This window comes from Helobdella robusta (genome assembly GCF_000326865.2).
Source record: "Helobdella robusta unplaced genomic scaffold HELROscaffold_27, whole genome shotgun sequence".
Classification (NCBI taxonomy): Eukaryota; Metazoa; Annelida; class Clitellata; order Rhynchobdellida; family Glossiphoniidae; genus Helobdella; species Helobdella robusta.
This window is the reverse complement of record NW_008704392.1, coordinates 1,913,980-1,928,979: the sequence shown is the minus strand read 5'-3', so window position 1 is coordinate 1,928,979 and position 15,000 is coordinate 1,913,980. Positions and strand designations below refer to the sequence as shown.

At 33.9% G+C, this 15,000-nt stretch overlaps 2 protein-coding genes across 2 annotated transcripts in view; both read left to right on the top strand.

The window, feature by feature from the left end:
* Positions 1-873: 873 nt before the first annotated feature.
* Positions 874-4,410, top strand: HELRODRAFT_173745 (hypothetical protein; the record flags this gene model as incomplete). Its single annotated transcript, XM_009020348.1, has 6 exons — positions 874-932; positions 2,263-2,497; positions 2,766-2,838; positions 3,257-3,475; positions 3,710-3,943; positions 4,247-4,410. The coding sequence occupies 6 exons, from the start codon at positions 874-876 to the stop codon at positions 4,408-4,410; spliced, it is 984 nt and encodes a 327-aa protein (XP_009018596.1).
* Positions 4,411-8,772: 4,362 nt separating this feature from the next.
* Positions 8,773-15,000, top strand: part of HELRODRAFT_112321 (hypothetical protein) — a gene marked incomplete at both ends in the record, with an annotated part of 15,589 nt that continues 9,361 nt past the window's right edge. The window contains 12 exons of the mRNA XM_009020347.1: positions 8,773-8,895; positions 9,222-9,442; positions 9,554-9,689; positions 10,043-10,126; positions 10,841-10,979; positions 11,403-11,505; positions 11,924-12,044; positions 12,377-12,462; positions 12,932-13,094; positions 13,363-13,482; positions 14,161-14,372; positions 14,722-14,840. Of these exons, the coding sequence (XP_009018595.1) occupies positions 8,773-8,895; positions 9,222-9,442; positions 9,554-9,689; positions 10,043-10,126; positions 10,841-10,979; positions 11,403-11,505; positions 11,924-12,044; positions 12,377-12,462; positions 12,932-13,094; positions 13,363-13,482; positions 14,161-14,372; positions 14,722-14,840 (1,627 nt within the window). The remainder of the gene's footprint in view (positions 8,896-9,221; positions 9,443-9,553; positions 9,690-10,042; positions 10,127-10,840; positions 10,980-11,402; positions 11,506-11,923; positions 12,045-12,376; positions 12,463-12,931; positions 13,095-13,362; positions 13,483-14,160; positions 14,373-14,721; positions 14,841-15,000) is intronic.

Sequence of the window (15,000 nt, the reverse complement as noted above, 5' to 3'; positions counted from 1 at the left end):
CTGTGCATAACATTGTGTTAATTTTTTAATTCTTCAACTACTGTTGTAGTGCGTGTGTGGTATGTGTGTTTGTGTGCGTGTGTTTGTTTTTCTGTTTGTGTGTTTGTGGTGTGAGCGAGAAAAGAGAAAGAGAACGCGTGTGTGGTGTGTAAAATTTAATAAGTTTCCGAAATAAACTTAAAATAAAAAAAAAATTTATAATTTATGGTAGTTAAACTGAAATGATTGATAAATCAAAAATTCATTTGTTCATACGATTGATCTTCATTCATTCATTTGCTTTCAGTCATTTTTTTTTATTCATTCATTCATTCACTCATTCATTCATTCACATTTGTATTTTCACAAAAAACGTAAAAAGCATAGCAGTTTCAATTGATAAAAATTAATTAATTATTTCAATTTTATTAAAATTTGTAAAAATCCTCGCATATTAAAAAATGCGGAAATATTAGCCAATAGAAGGAGAGAGTACATGTACATCAAGAATGCTCAATTCTTATTGGTCAAAGCATTTCCGCTACTTGAATCTGTGTGTGTATGTATGTCAGTGTGTATGTATTTGTGCTTTTGTATGTGTATGCGTTTATTGTGTGTAGTTAGTGTATGTAAACATAAATACGCAGTATTCAGACGCTATTCAAAATACGTCAAATAAATCAGTCTATTGTGGCAATAAAAATTTTACAATGAGTTTCTTTGCTTGATAAAATTATCAGTTAGTACAAAGTTAGAACGTAATTCGACTAAACAAGTAAACAGCATGTGCATTTTGTGCTTGTTTGTGTGTGTGTGTGTGTGTTCATACGTATACAAGTGCGTGTGTACGTGGTAGGTTGGGATTATGTACGTGTATGATAATGTTGATGTGTGATGGCTAATATCTTGGCGAGTTTCATTCCATTTAAACTACTTAAAGACATTTTGAAGTAGTAGGTCTTGGATAAATTGAGTTTTAGAAATTTTCAAATCTATCATCTAAATTAAATCAATGCACCAATTAATTAATTATGTATGAATGATGTGTTTTTCTGCGTGTTCCGTATGTTGTGTTGCAGGTACACTTGTAGGATTGTACAATGTCGCTTCCAGCCAAGCAGTTCTTACTAATTATTATCTTCTACGGACTTCACAATGTGCGAGAAGAAATTGAAAAAGAAATATTTTTTTGTTATTTCATAAAAATTTACACCAAGAATGCAGCCAAAATCGCGGTGCTAGCAAGATTAATGAGAAGCAACTACAGACGAGCCTAAAATTAAACTTTCGCGTACGTAAATGTAATAACTTTCAACAAAAGAACGAAAACAATAGACATAATTAATGGTAGTGGCAATGTTGGTGCTATAACAGAAGCTGTAGTAGTCGTAGTCGTAAGTATTAGTAGTAGTTGTAGTAGTAGTAGTCACATGTTAAAAGAGAAAGAAAATAAAAAATGCTATTATAAGGTACGCAATTTTGGTCTGACTGCATAGTAGGCTCGTTTCGTATACCGCTTCAGCAACACGTCAGAATAAAATGAATTTAAGAAAATTAATGTCTGCTGTTTTTCGGCCATTTGGTCCTTCAGTTATCATCATCGTCGCCATCCTCACAACCATCATCATCTCTAGTTTCACTTTTAACCTCTTCAAATCTGACATCTTGCTATCAGTTTCTGCTGTTGAGCGCTAACAAATCGTCGTCGGTAGCTTCAGTTTTAAATACAGCTACTACTACTACTACTAATACCACTACTACTACTACTTCTGCTACTACTACCGCTTCTACAACCACCACTACTACTACCACCACTGCTAATACTATTACCATTAAAAAAATTTCTATTATTACCACTAATATGGTGGCTACTACTATTATTACTACTACTACTAAAACCACCACCACTACTACTACTACTACTACAACTACTACTACTACTACTTTCACTACTACTACCACTTCTACTAAAATTATTACGACTAATTATAATGGTATAATTGAACTTTTGGATAGTTTTTTCAATTTAAATATTATAACTAGTAAGAACACAGCCATCACTACTACCACCGCCACTACTACTACTTCTACTACTACTACTACTTTTATTACGATGACAACAAAAGTTACTACAGTTACGATTATTACTACTATGACGAATAAAATTACTACTTCTACGGCAATTACCCCAACTACCACCTCTGCTGCTGCTGTTACTGCCACTACTACTACTACTACTACTATTACTACTACTACAACTAGTACTTTTACTAAAACTTTTAGTGCAGCAAATGGAATCGGATCAAATACCGACGATAATTTATGTTCGGTAGAAAAACCGACATCCTTAGTAAATATCGATATATTCTCGTTCTACCCTTTAACCATAGACGAACCGACAACAGCAGTGATCGTTTGTTCATCCCTGTGTCGATACAAAGAATCGAACCAGGAACTCTGTAACGGTTTCAATGTGAGATTCGACTCGAGGATGTGCGAGTTATATCGCTATCGACCGGTATATTTCACTCAGCAATTCGGATGTGCGTATTACGCGGTAAATATTTATTTTTGAGAATAATTTTCAGATTTATTTAATATATAAATCAATGTGGAACAAATTAAATTTAGGCTAGGTTAGAGCAGATCCCAAACGTTACCTTAGTATGCATGCAAATTATTATTTTTTGTAATTAAAACAATCAAGTAATTTTATAAAATGACTATTTTTTAAAATTTGAAAACATGTTTTTCAAGTTTTTAAATTTATCCTTCCCCCTCTATAGCTGAAGCCCGTCGATTCTACCAGGCAAGTCATTCTGCCGGCCTATCCACTGCGAAGTTTGATTCATGAACAATGTACGTGTGCTTGAAATTACATTATTATTATCATTATTATTTTTTTATTGTTGTTAATATTATTATTATTATTAATTTTCTTAAAAGTTTCAATTTGGGCGAAGATTTCTTCTTTGCACTCAAAACCATTAATAAATTTTTTCTCGTCCTCGAATCAATTAATGCAATTTATTATTATTCTTAATATTTTAATATTTTTTAGTTGGATCTGTGTTTTATACGTTGCCCTCCTGTGTGTCACGTTGTCCAGAAAGTGATTTCATTCAAAAATTATTAAACCCGAAATGATTTTACTTGAAAATTAGTTGATTTTTAAAATTATTTAATATGAAATTATTTTATTCCCAAGCTTTGCTTCTCACTTCCACAAAATCTCTCACCATCCTAGTCCAACTAAACCTCAACCCATCATCAACAGCCTTCAACAAGAGCTGGTCTGAATTCAAATCTGGTTTTTCGGTTTCGGGATTAACGGTTTTATCGGATAGCGAGTCAACGAATACCGTAGCGGATACAACTAACAGCGGGTACTCTAGCGACAACAAAAAGACTGTCGATGGGTACTGGCTGGGTAACGAGTTGTTATACCGACTGACTAATAAATATAGATGCGGTCTTCATGTGCTTCTCAACTACTGTTGGACATTTTTGTGTTTCTTTCAATGTTCACATAGATTTGTTGTTCGTTGATTGAATGACTGCATAGACGGGTTAATTTAAATCAGTTATCGTCATTTCCGGCATCATCACGTGATCGTCGTCATCATCGTTTTTAATATGTCATGTTTGACGTATGACTTCATCATCATGAAAACAACTTTCCAATCACGGCCATCTTGAATTTTGAAACTCATGAAATAATTATTGGCAGCCAGTTCGGGCGAGCCAGTAGAGTACCTACATTACGACAAGTTCCTGATCGAATCAGAGCTGCAGAATTACAAAGTGAAATTGCCGAATTGCACAGGCGGTGGTAGCAGTCCGAAATGTGTGGTGGGATCGACAACTGGGCAGGCTGCAAACTTTTCAACGTTCGACAAAGACAATGTTCACGTCCTTCCTTCTGCTACTGCTGTCGTTAACTGCCCCTTCGTCTACAGCGCCGGTAGGCTCGAAAAATTTCATGTTTTTAAATTATGAAATGTTGTTTTTGTTTGTAAATAAATAATTATTTTATTTTCAATAAACTAAATACAAATTTCAAAAACTCAGCCAGTTAACTACCGATGAAATTCAAGGTACCATTTTAATAAGCAAAAAAAACTAAATAGCTAAAAAGATCACTTCTTTAAGAAATGAATTAATCGATCGAATGAATTTTTCAACAACTGAAACAATATCCCATAGCTGTGATTTAACTTTTTCAATTTTAAAAAAAAAAAAAAAAACTTTTAATTGTTCTCAACAGGCTGGTGGTACGCGGATCACCCGGGAATATTGGGCAGGTGCGGATACACCAACTTCAACACACACGATCCTTATCTGTTGATCCATGATGGGATCGAGTCCCACAAATTGTCCAGTACAGAGATGTGGATTGATTGTGTTGATGATGATGAGCTTTTCCTTTGACACTAGTATGGCTCTTATTGTTAGAACTCGTAAAATTTTAGCTCCGTGTATGTGTGAATGTTTGTATGTATTTATGTGAGTTTGTGTGTGTATTGTGTGTGTGTTTGTTCATGTTTGTGCATGCGTGTCTTTGTGTGGCTTTGTTTTAAGAGCAAAACAAAGGTAAACTTTAATTTAAGCTTTCCATATGTTTTTCTTTAAATTTAAATTTTGCACTTGTTAGATACTACTTCTATTACATCAACTACTGGTACTGCAACTACTGCTACTGCAACTACTGCAACTACTTCTATTACTTGATTTGAAATACTATTTCGTAATTACTATCCTTGGTTGCTAACTTTAAAAATATTTTTCTTTCCCCTCTTCTTACTTAATTTAAAAAAGTAGCACTGTTGTTAAACTGCCTATTAATTTGCCATGTCTGATACACGTAAAACATTTAATTTCAGTGTTGCCTATATGTATATATATACATATACGTTTGTATTTATACATACATATATATATATATATATGTATATGTATATATATATATACAACTGATGATTAGTTTGTATTTTAATTTCTACATTTTCAAATAATATTTTCATATTTACTATTTAATTTATTAGTTTGTTCGACAGAATGTTTTTTATCCATAGGATATATTATTAAAATTTTTAAAACAAATTAACATAACATTGAATGAATGTTGTCCTCATGCTAATTATAAAACAGGCATCGCAAATTGCAATTTGGCATGTTTGACAATCATTGTACTTTTAAACAATTTCAATAATGCGTTGAATAATATAAAAAGACTGCGTACAAGAAATAAGCGTTATTGTACAGCATAATTTCAAACGTACGTAAGCAAAAATGTACTAGGTCTAGTTGTAATTGTTCAGTGTTATAATTTTACAAATCATTTAGATAAAATTCAGTTGAATTAAACATTGTTGAGTCTTATAAATAATTGATTCGAATCATAAAGAAATTATAGTTAGAGTAATCAGTGCGAAACGGTTCTGATATGTGATATAAAAGTGCTTGTGCTGGTCTGCTGATTGAGCTAATTTAATGTTTCTATTTTGCAAATGTTTAATGTTTAAATATAATAACATAACATTATATAATTTAGATATATATGTGTGTTTTTGTGGGTGTGTGTTTATAACATATTCATATATAGACACGCACTTACGTTAAAATATCTCATACATGCCAGTCTGTCTCTATGCTAGCGTCCTACTACACCTTATAAAAGTTTTACCTTAGAACGAAGTTTTATAAAAATCTTTCAGTCATTTCACCGTATATATATCATTTCATCTATTAGAATTACTTACGTTTTATTATTTAGTCCTGGTTAACATTCAAAACAAAAATGCTTAGCAATATTTTAATAAGAATTGAAATATAGAATATGATGTCGACCTAACACTTCCATCCAGGACATGTTTTACAGTTTATGTTCTGCCTAATTTGTTAACTGTTTTGTACTGTATGACGTAATATTATAAATATAATAAAACTACATATATATATATATATATATATATATATATATATATAGAATAAAATATGCATGTAAAAAAACATAATAAACTGTCTTTGAAATAAAAGTAAATTGCGAAAGCACGTGTTTGTGTTTCAATTTTCGTTGCGTTGCTAGCTTACCCAGTTTAAAGTGTGATCGGCCAATAGTTACGCTAAAAATAATATTTTTTTACACTTTTAATTAAAAATCGCGATGGCTCACCAGTTAGATAACGGGTTGAATCACTCTTACCGGATATATGGCTTGCAATATGAGCAGTATACTTCAGATGAAATTCTAAAATTATCCTCCAAGGAAATCACTAATCCAGTTTCTGTGGATCTGCTGCTGAACCCTAACAGAGGAGGCCTCTATGACCCAGAATTAGGTTGGTTTACTTTTTGCTACGTTTGTTATTTAACAATTTTTTTATTTTTAAAAATATTTTTTTTTTACATAAAAACTTGTTCCTTGGTCATCTATCACATATTATAATCATTCTCTCAGGTACCCAGCAACCAGGGATTTCGTGCGAAAAATGTGGCCTGCCCTTTTCACCACTACCAGGCATCCGATCAGCTTGCTACTGTTCAGGGCACATGGGGCACATTTCATTTCCTCTACCTGTTTTCAATCCTATTAATTTTCAGCTGATGTTTCAGGTTGGTTATAATTAATATAAGCTTATTATATTTTATATAATGTATTTCATTTTATGTTAATTTTTTTTCATTTACCCCATCTACATTGTTGTTTAAAATATTTAAATTTTACTACTAATTACTAAGCCACATTTTGATTTCCTGACAGATCCTCAGATCCATGTGTTTCAACTGTGGCCGATTACTGCGGAAAAGAAGTGAGTGTCTGTTGTTTATAAGTCAGATGGAAGCTCTGGATAGTGGCCTCATCACGGCATACGACGAAATGACCAGTGTGTACAAAGCTTCTGTGTCAGAATTTAACGATACAATTGATACAAGCTCATTCTACGAATTGAAAGATAGATTGGATAACTGCTTGTTAAAAGGTTCATTTGAATTATTTTTTTTAATTTGATGAAAGTTTTTAATTTATTTTTTTAATGTATTTTCATAAATATATCTGTGTATCTTTTCAAAATTTTAATGTATTTTTACTTGCTGGTTGCAAGTTTACAACAAAATCTATCAAATCTGTAATTATTATGTTATTTATATAGACAATTTGTCATCAAGTACATTCCAGTCAACAATTTCAATCTATCTAAAATTAAATAAAAATTAAATTCCTAAAAAGTATAAATAATACATAAAAATATAAATTTTTTACAAAAGTGAACCCATCGTCGTCGTCAAAAACAAAATCGGAGACTACAACAAAGGCTCCATCTCTATTCAAAAGAACAAAACACATCGAAAATGTTCGAAAAGAAGTCTTAAAAAATTTCTTTACCAAAAGAATGCCTTACTGCTACAACTGTAAGAGGAAGCCAAGGAATCTGAGGCATGACAAGCAGGCAACTATTTATTTCACTAACAAAGCCAAGTTCTTAAAAATGTTTGTATGTCATACTTTAATTTTACTTTATTCATTTTGTAAAAAATATTTATTTATTTCGTTTTGTTTTATTTATTTTATGTAAAAAAAAACTTCCTTAAATTTATCTACTCATCCAATTATTCATTCTTTCATTTATAGAATTATTCATTCAGTCAGTCATTCATTAAACCTTTATTGATTCGTTTATACTTCTATACCTCCATTCATTCATTCATTCATTTCTACATTCATTCATTCAATTTTATAATTCATTGCATCTCCATCCATCCATCCATCACCTCATTGATCACGTGATCGTCGTCGCCACCCAGTAACAAACAAGTGACGTCATCGGAAGATCGCATGAACACTCAGGATATCTTATCCCCGACGGACTGCCAGTACCTTCTCAGAAAATTATACACCAATCATCCAAACCTGCTGAATGTCCTTTGCGGCTTCAGTAAAAATGACAAGTGTACTAATAATAATAAAATCGAGCGTGAAGATGGTGATAATTACGATGGGGGCTGCCATGGTGGTGAGGTTGATGGGGATGCCAGTGGTGGGGGTAAGCCTTGCCCTATGGATACATTTTTTCTTGAGAATATGCTTATTATTCCACCTAGATATCGACCGGTTTGTTTGCTGTCGGTGATGATGTTGCTGCTGGTGGTGTTAATGTTAACGTCATTGGTGGTGTTTTTTTGGTGTAATTGTTTTGTCGTGTTGAATTTCGAGTTTTGTTGTAGATTTGATTGTTGTCGCTGTTGTGGCTGATGTTGTTATACTAAAACAAATTAATTGTTAGATTGATTGATTGTTTGATTAATTGATTGACTGATCGATTGGTTGATAAGACACCAAAAACTATAAATATAAAGTGCAAAAATTCACTTCCCAGATGTCTAAATTTAAGTTCACGATGGTCGAGAATCCGGAATCGATGAATTTGAAGTTTATCCTGAATGCCTCAAATGATTTGAGGTCTTTGATTAGGGAGGAGAAAATTGGGTCTCAAGAAAAAGTTGTTTTTGTTTCTATGTTGTTGTTGTTGTTGTTTCTACTTTGTTGTTGTTGTTTATGTTATGTTTTTATGCCGTTGCTGTTGTTGTTGATGTTGTTGTTGTTTTTAAATTGTTGTCCAAGTTGTTGTTGAGGCAGCGAAGTGTTGTTATTTGCGTTATTATTGTTTCGAGATAATAACGTGGGAATTTATTTGAAATTAAATTTTAAATTAAATTTTAAATTAAATTTTAAATTAAATTTTAATTTCAAACTAATTTTTAATTTCAAATTACATTTTAAATCTATTTAAAATGAAGAAAACGACAGCAGAGGACTTGCATAGGGCATGGTTCGTCCTTCAGACCAGGGTGAATGCCCACCTCGACCAGGGGCTCTGTCGCATTTTTAAGGATAGTCTGCCAGGAGTTAAACAGGTGACGACGATGACGATGATGAAGCGGCTTCACCATCAACGCTTCTATAGATGATGGTGTCGATTTTTATTAAAGATTGTTGTGATTGTTAATTGAATTAATGTATGACCAATCGCTCTTGCGTCCATTAAATGTTTTTATTCTATTTTTTTTGATGGCCAACCATTCAATCAATTTATTAATCAATTAATTAATTTTTTGATCAATCAATTAATTAATTGATCAATTAGTTAATTGATCAATCAATCAACCAACCAATCCACCGACTACTACCCGACGACTCACCTCAAAAATCTTCACCTTCACCTTACCAAACCCCCCAAAAGACCATAGAGAAGAAGGAGGGTCTTTTACGCAAGAACATGATGGGCAAGAGGGTGAACTCAGCAGCGAGGTCAGTCATCTCACCTGACCCATATCTCGATTGCAATCAGGTCGGAATACCAGTGGAGTTCGCCAAGAGGTTGATGTTTAGTGAAGTTGTTCATCCTAGGAACTTTGAGGAGTTGAGAGAGGCTGTCATCAATGGGCCTGATGAATATCCAGGGTTGGTTGGCTGGCTAGTTGGTTGGCTGGTTGGTTGATTGATTGATTGATTGATTGATTGATTGATTGATTGATTGATTGATTGATTGATTGATTGATTGACACTTTCCAGGGCTTATTCTGTCCAGTTAGAGAATGACCAGCTGATTTCTCTGCACGCCAAAACTAGGGCGCAGAGGGAAGCCATAGCCAATCAGCTCCTTACACCTACAATCATCAACGGCTATCCATCCACTGATAAGAAAAAAGTGGGTCATTGCTGTTGCTGCTGCTGATGATGATGATTGTGATGATGATGATATTGGTGGTGATGATGATGATAATGGTGGTGATAATGATGTTGATGGTGGTGGTGGTGATGATGATATTGGTGGTAGTGAGGATGATGATGATATTGATGGTGACGATGATGACTGTGATGATTGTTGTGAGTGTCTGATGATCATGACGATTGGGATGGTAGGTATGATAATGATATTAGTTGTTATTCATTCATTCATTTATTCATTCATTCATTCATCTATTCATTCATTTATTCATTCATTCATCTTATCTTTCATCCGAAATTATCTGACGATCTAAATCACCGTCTGACGGCCAGGTCAAGAGGCATTTAAAGACAGGCGACAAGATGATTCTGAACAGACAGCCCACACTTCACAAGCCGAGTATGCAAACATTCTCGGTGCGTATGTGTAGTACTCACTCGTGTTCCTTTATCTCCTTGTTGTTGTTGTTGTTGTTGTTGTTGTTGTTGTTGTTGTTGTTGTTGTTGTTGTTGTAATTATTATTATAAATGTATAATAACTATATTAAGACTGATTACATTTCTCGTTGTACGCATTTTATATCTATAATGGCGAGCATCGTAGACTACTTTCTCATTTTAATTCATTTTATTTTATTTTATTTCATTGAATATTTATTTCGCTTCTTTTTGGAAAAAATAAAAGAGTTCCCATTATTATTATTATTATTATTATTATTATTATTATTATTATTATTATTATTATTATTATTATTATTATTATTATTATTATTATTATTATAAATTGATAGATAAAGAAATAGATAGATAGTATGTTGCTTCATAGAAGTTTATTTAATCATCTTACGCAGTTTACTGTGATAGGAACACGATTTGAACGTAATTTAATGCTGACTCTATTTCTCTTTGTGTCCATTTAAATAGTACGGCGAGCGTTGTAGAATGTCTATATAATTAACATTATAAGTTTTATTACTCTAACTTTATAATTACAATGTACGTTTTATAATGAAAATAAAAGGATGTTCTCATTATTATTATTATATTATTATTATATTATTATTGTTATTATATTATTATTATTATATTGTTATTATTATTATGATTATTATTATTATTATGATTTCCCAGGCGCGAGTCCTTCCCATGGAGAAGACGATCCGCATCAACTACACTCCATGCAAGGCCTTCAACGCCGATTTTGATGGTGACGAAATGAACGCCCACTTCCCGCAGAATGAAGTCGCCAGAGCGGAAGCCTTTGTCGTCGGTGAGGCTGGTGGTGGTGGTAGTGGTTAAGATAATGATGATGTGATGGGGGTGGTAGTGATGATAATGATGATGTTGGTGGTGATGATAATGGTGGTGGTGACGATGATGATGGTGGGAGTGGTAGTGATGATAACGATGATGGTGATGGTGGTTGTAGGGGTGACGATGAAGATGGTGAAGATAATGGTGATGCAGTGGGGGTGGGGGTGGTAGTGATGATAATGATGATGTTGGCGGTGATGGTAAGGTGGTTGTATGGGTGATGATGATGCTGGCGACGAAGTAAAATACATAAACAAACATGTAGAAGAACTACAACTTAGGTAGACTTGAATAAACCACGACAACCACCACGCAAACAAACACACACAAACAACAACACAAACAACCACAACAACAACAACACAAACAACCACAACAGCCTGTGCTGAAGAACAGTACCTGGTTCCGAAAGATGGCAAGCCCATCGCTGGCCTCATCCAAGATCACATGGTCTCTGGGGTGCTGCTGACCGTCAGAGGAAGGTCACGTGATGAGAATGATAGTGACGGTGGTGGTGGTGATGAAGAGAATGATGATGATGATGAAGAGGAGGATGATGATGATGATGATGATAGGGCACATGATAATGATCTTGTTGATTTGGATGATGATGGTGGTGGTGATGATAAAGAGAATGATGATGATGATGAGGATGATGATGATGATAGGACACATGATAATGATCTTGTTCCTATTGATTCGGATGATGATGATGATGATTATAAGTTACGTGGTGTTGTAATAGTAGTAACGACAACAACAACAATAATAATAATAATAACAATGACGTTTCCAGTTCATAATAACAATAATAATAATGAAACAAAGATGTCTTTTCATTCATAATAATAATAATAAAATGGCTAAATAATGATGAGACACATATGTCTACCACTATAGATTCTTTCATCGAATGCAGTATCAGCAACTGGTCTACGCAGCGTTGAGCAACAGCCAAGCGAACATTAAATTACTACCACCATCTGTCTATAGACCTGTCTGTCTCTGGTCTGGTAAACAAGTAAGTTGTTGCTAGGATGATGGTTAGACTGATGTGTTGTGATGGTGATAATAATGATGATGTAGGTTGTGATGATGATGATGGCACAAAGTTGATATTGGTGATGATGATGATGATGATAGCATAAAGATGATAGTAGTGATGATGATGATGATATAAAGATGATAGTAGTGATGATGATGATATAAAGATGATAGTAGTGATGATGATGATGATGATGATATAAAGATGATAGTGGTGACGATGGAAATGACGTCATTATAATTATCTTTATAATTATATATTTATTCTTTTTATAATTTACTATTTACATTATAATTATTTAATTGCAGGTCTTGAGTACGCTGTTGCTGAATGTCATTCCCGACGATAAGCCTGCTCTGAGTTTGAAGGGGAAGTCAAAGATATCTGATCAGGTGTGTAGTTGCTGTTGTTATATGGTTTGCTGTGTTGTTGTTGTTGATGTTGTTGTTGTTGTGTTGTTATGATGTTGTTGTCGAAGTTGTTGTATGGTTGTTATGATGTTGTTGTTGTTGTGTTGTTGTTTTCGCTGTGCTGTTTCTGCTGCCATCTTTCATTTTTCATTCATTTATCAATGTCATCTCTCACTCATTCTTACAATGTTGCATACATTGAAACATTCATTTATTCATTCATTTATCCACACATTCAGTCATTCATTCATTCATTTATTCATTCATTCATTAATCCACACACTCATTCATTCATCCACACATTCATTCATTCATTCATTCATTCATTCATTCATTCATTCATTCACTAACTGCCCACTCCTCCCGTAACTCCCAAAAGGAATGGATAAACGATCCGGACAGATCCTCCATCAAATCCGGCTTGAAACCGGCGAGCAAGGAAGAGAGAAGAAGACGTAAAAAGCTAATGGAGCAGGTGGAGAACAAGCTAGACCCATCGTATCCATTCATGTCTGAGAGTGATGTCTTGATTGTTGATGGCGAACTGCTGCAAGGTGTCTTGGATAAAAACCACTACGGAGCCTCTGCCTATGGGCTGGTGCATTGGTGCTACGAGGTTTGAGACGTTGTGCCGTGTTTGCTGGGATGGGATGTTTCATTTGTTCGCTGTCTTGGGCTTTTTTTTGGAATGTTGTGTGTTGTGTTGTTTGTTGTTGGGATTTAATGTTTGCTAGATTGAATGGTAGTAATAATAATATTTGTTCACACATACGTACATACACACACACACACGTACATACTCGCACATGCATATACATATACACACACACATACACACACGCATATACACACACACACACGCACACGTACTCACACACAATCAGCTGTACGGTGGGGAGGTTTCGAGTAGATTGCTGACGTGTCTGGGCAGACTGTTCACCTACTTCCTACGTTCACAGCACTCGTTCACCATGGGTGTTGAGGATATCATCATCACTGAGCAGGTCCCTCTCGTCTTCTTTGATTTTATTTCATAATTTATTTAAATTTCGTTTTAAATTTAATATTTTTAAAAATTCTTCGTAATAGACTGTTAAATAAGAAATGAAAAGTACTTTTTGTTGAGAATTTTTAAATACTTCTCTAAGCCTAGGAAAGTTTAGAAATTTTTACTGCCAATATTTCCGTAAGACATTCAACAAAAACACTCCTATAATACACCAACTACACACACTCATACTCACACACATATATACATAAACACGCACACTCACACACATACACATACATATATTATTTTTTTTATATTATACAAATATATACATTGTATATCCGTTTAATGTACATTGTGGATAAACTGTTGACTTTTGACAATCATTTCTTTAATTTATTGTTACTGGATTTTGAGAGTGCCTGTGAGATTTCATTTAATAGGCGCTATACAAATGCATTTAATAATAATAATAATAATAACATACACACATTTGTTAATCCATTTGTTACTTGATGTTTGACTGTTCAGCATCATTCATCATGTTTTAATTTTAACACAAAAACACTCTCACACACACACACACACACACACACATATATATACACATATTATAAGATACATACTTCTTCCTATGGTTGGTCGTAGTTGATGTGTACACACACACACACACACACACACGACGTGGCAGGGCGATAAAGAGCGAATAAAGAAAATAAAAGAAGTGAAAGAGTGCGGGCAAGAGGTGGTGGCCAGGGCCATGCAGTTGCCCGCTTGGGCTGATCCACAGCAGATTGTCGACGGGCTGAAGCGAGTGCAGTTCAGCAAGAAGCGCATGGATCTGCTGGAGTTGGACGGTGCCATCAACACGCAAATGACGCAGTTCCAGGATAAGATCAAGAAGTAATTGCGTAATTACGTAATTACGATGATGATAATAATAATTATAATAATGGTGATGATGGTGATGATGATAATAATAATAATGATGATGGTGATGATGATAATAATAATAATGATGATGATGATGATAATAATGGTAATGGTGATGATGATGATGTTAATAATAATAATAACAATAATGATGATGATGATGATGTTAATAACAATAACGATAATGATGTTGATGATGATTGTTGGACGATGTGTGAGATGATGATGATGATGGAGGTGATGACGTTAATGATAGTAGTAATAATAATGATGATGATGATAATGATGATGATAATGATGATGATAATGATGATTTCAGATCATGCTGGCCCCAGAACCTCATCAAGTCCTTCCCCTCCAACAACTTGACCCTCATGGTGCAGTCAGGTGCTAAAGGGAGTGTGGTGAGTCTTATTCTGTCTTACGACACTTGCGCACGTCAATTAGAAGAAGTCTTATCTAAATTTAATTCATAAATCGCGATATTTTTACCACTAAGTTTAATTGGTTTATTTTCAAATCTCCTCATTCTATAGTTCATTCATGGTGATTTTTCATTTGGCAGTCTATTCATTTTTTACATCATCATTTAATCAGG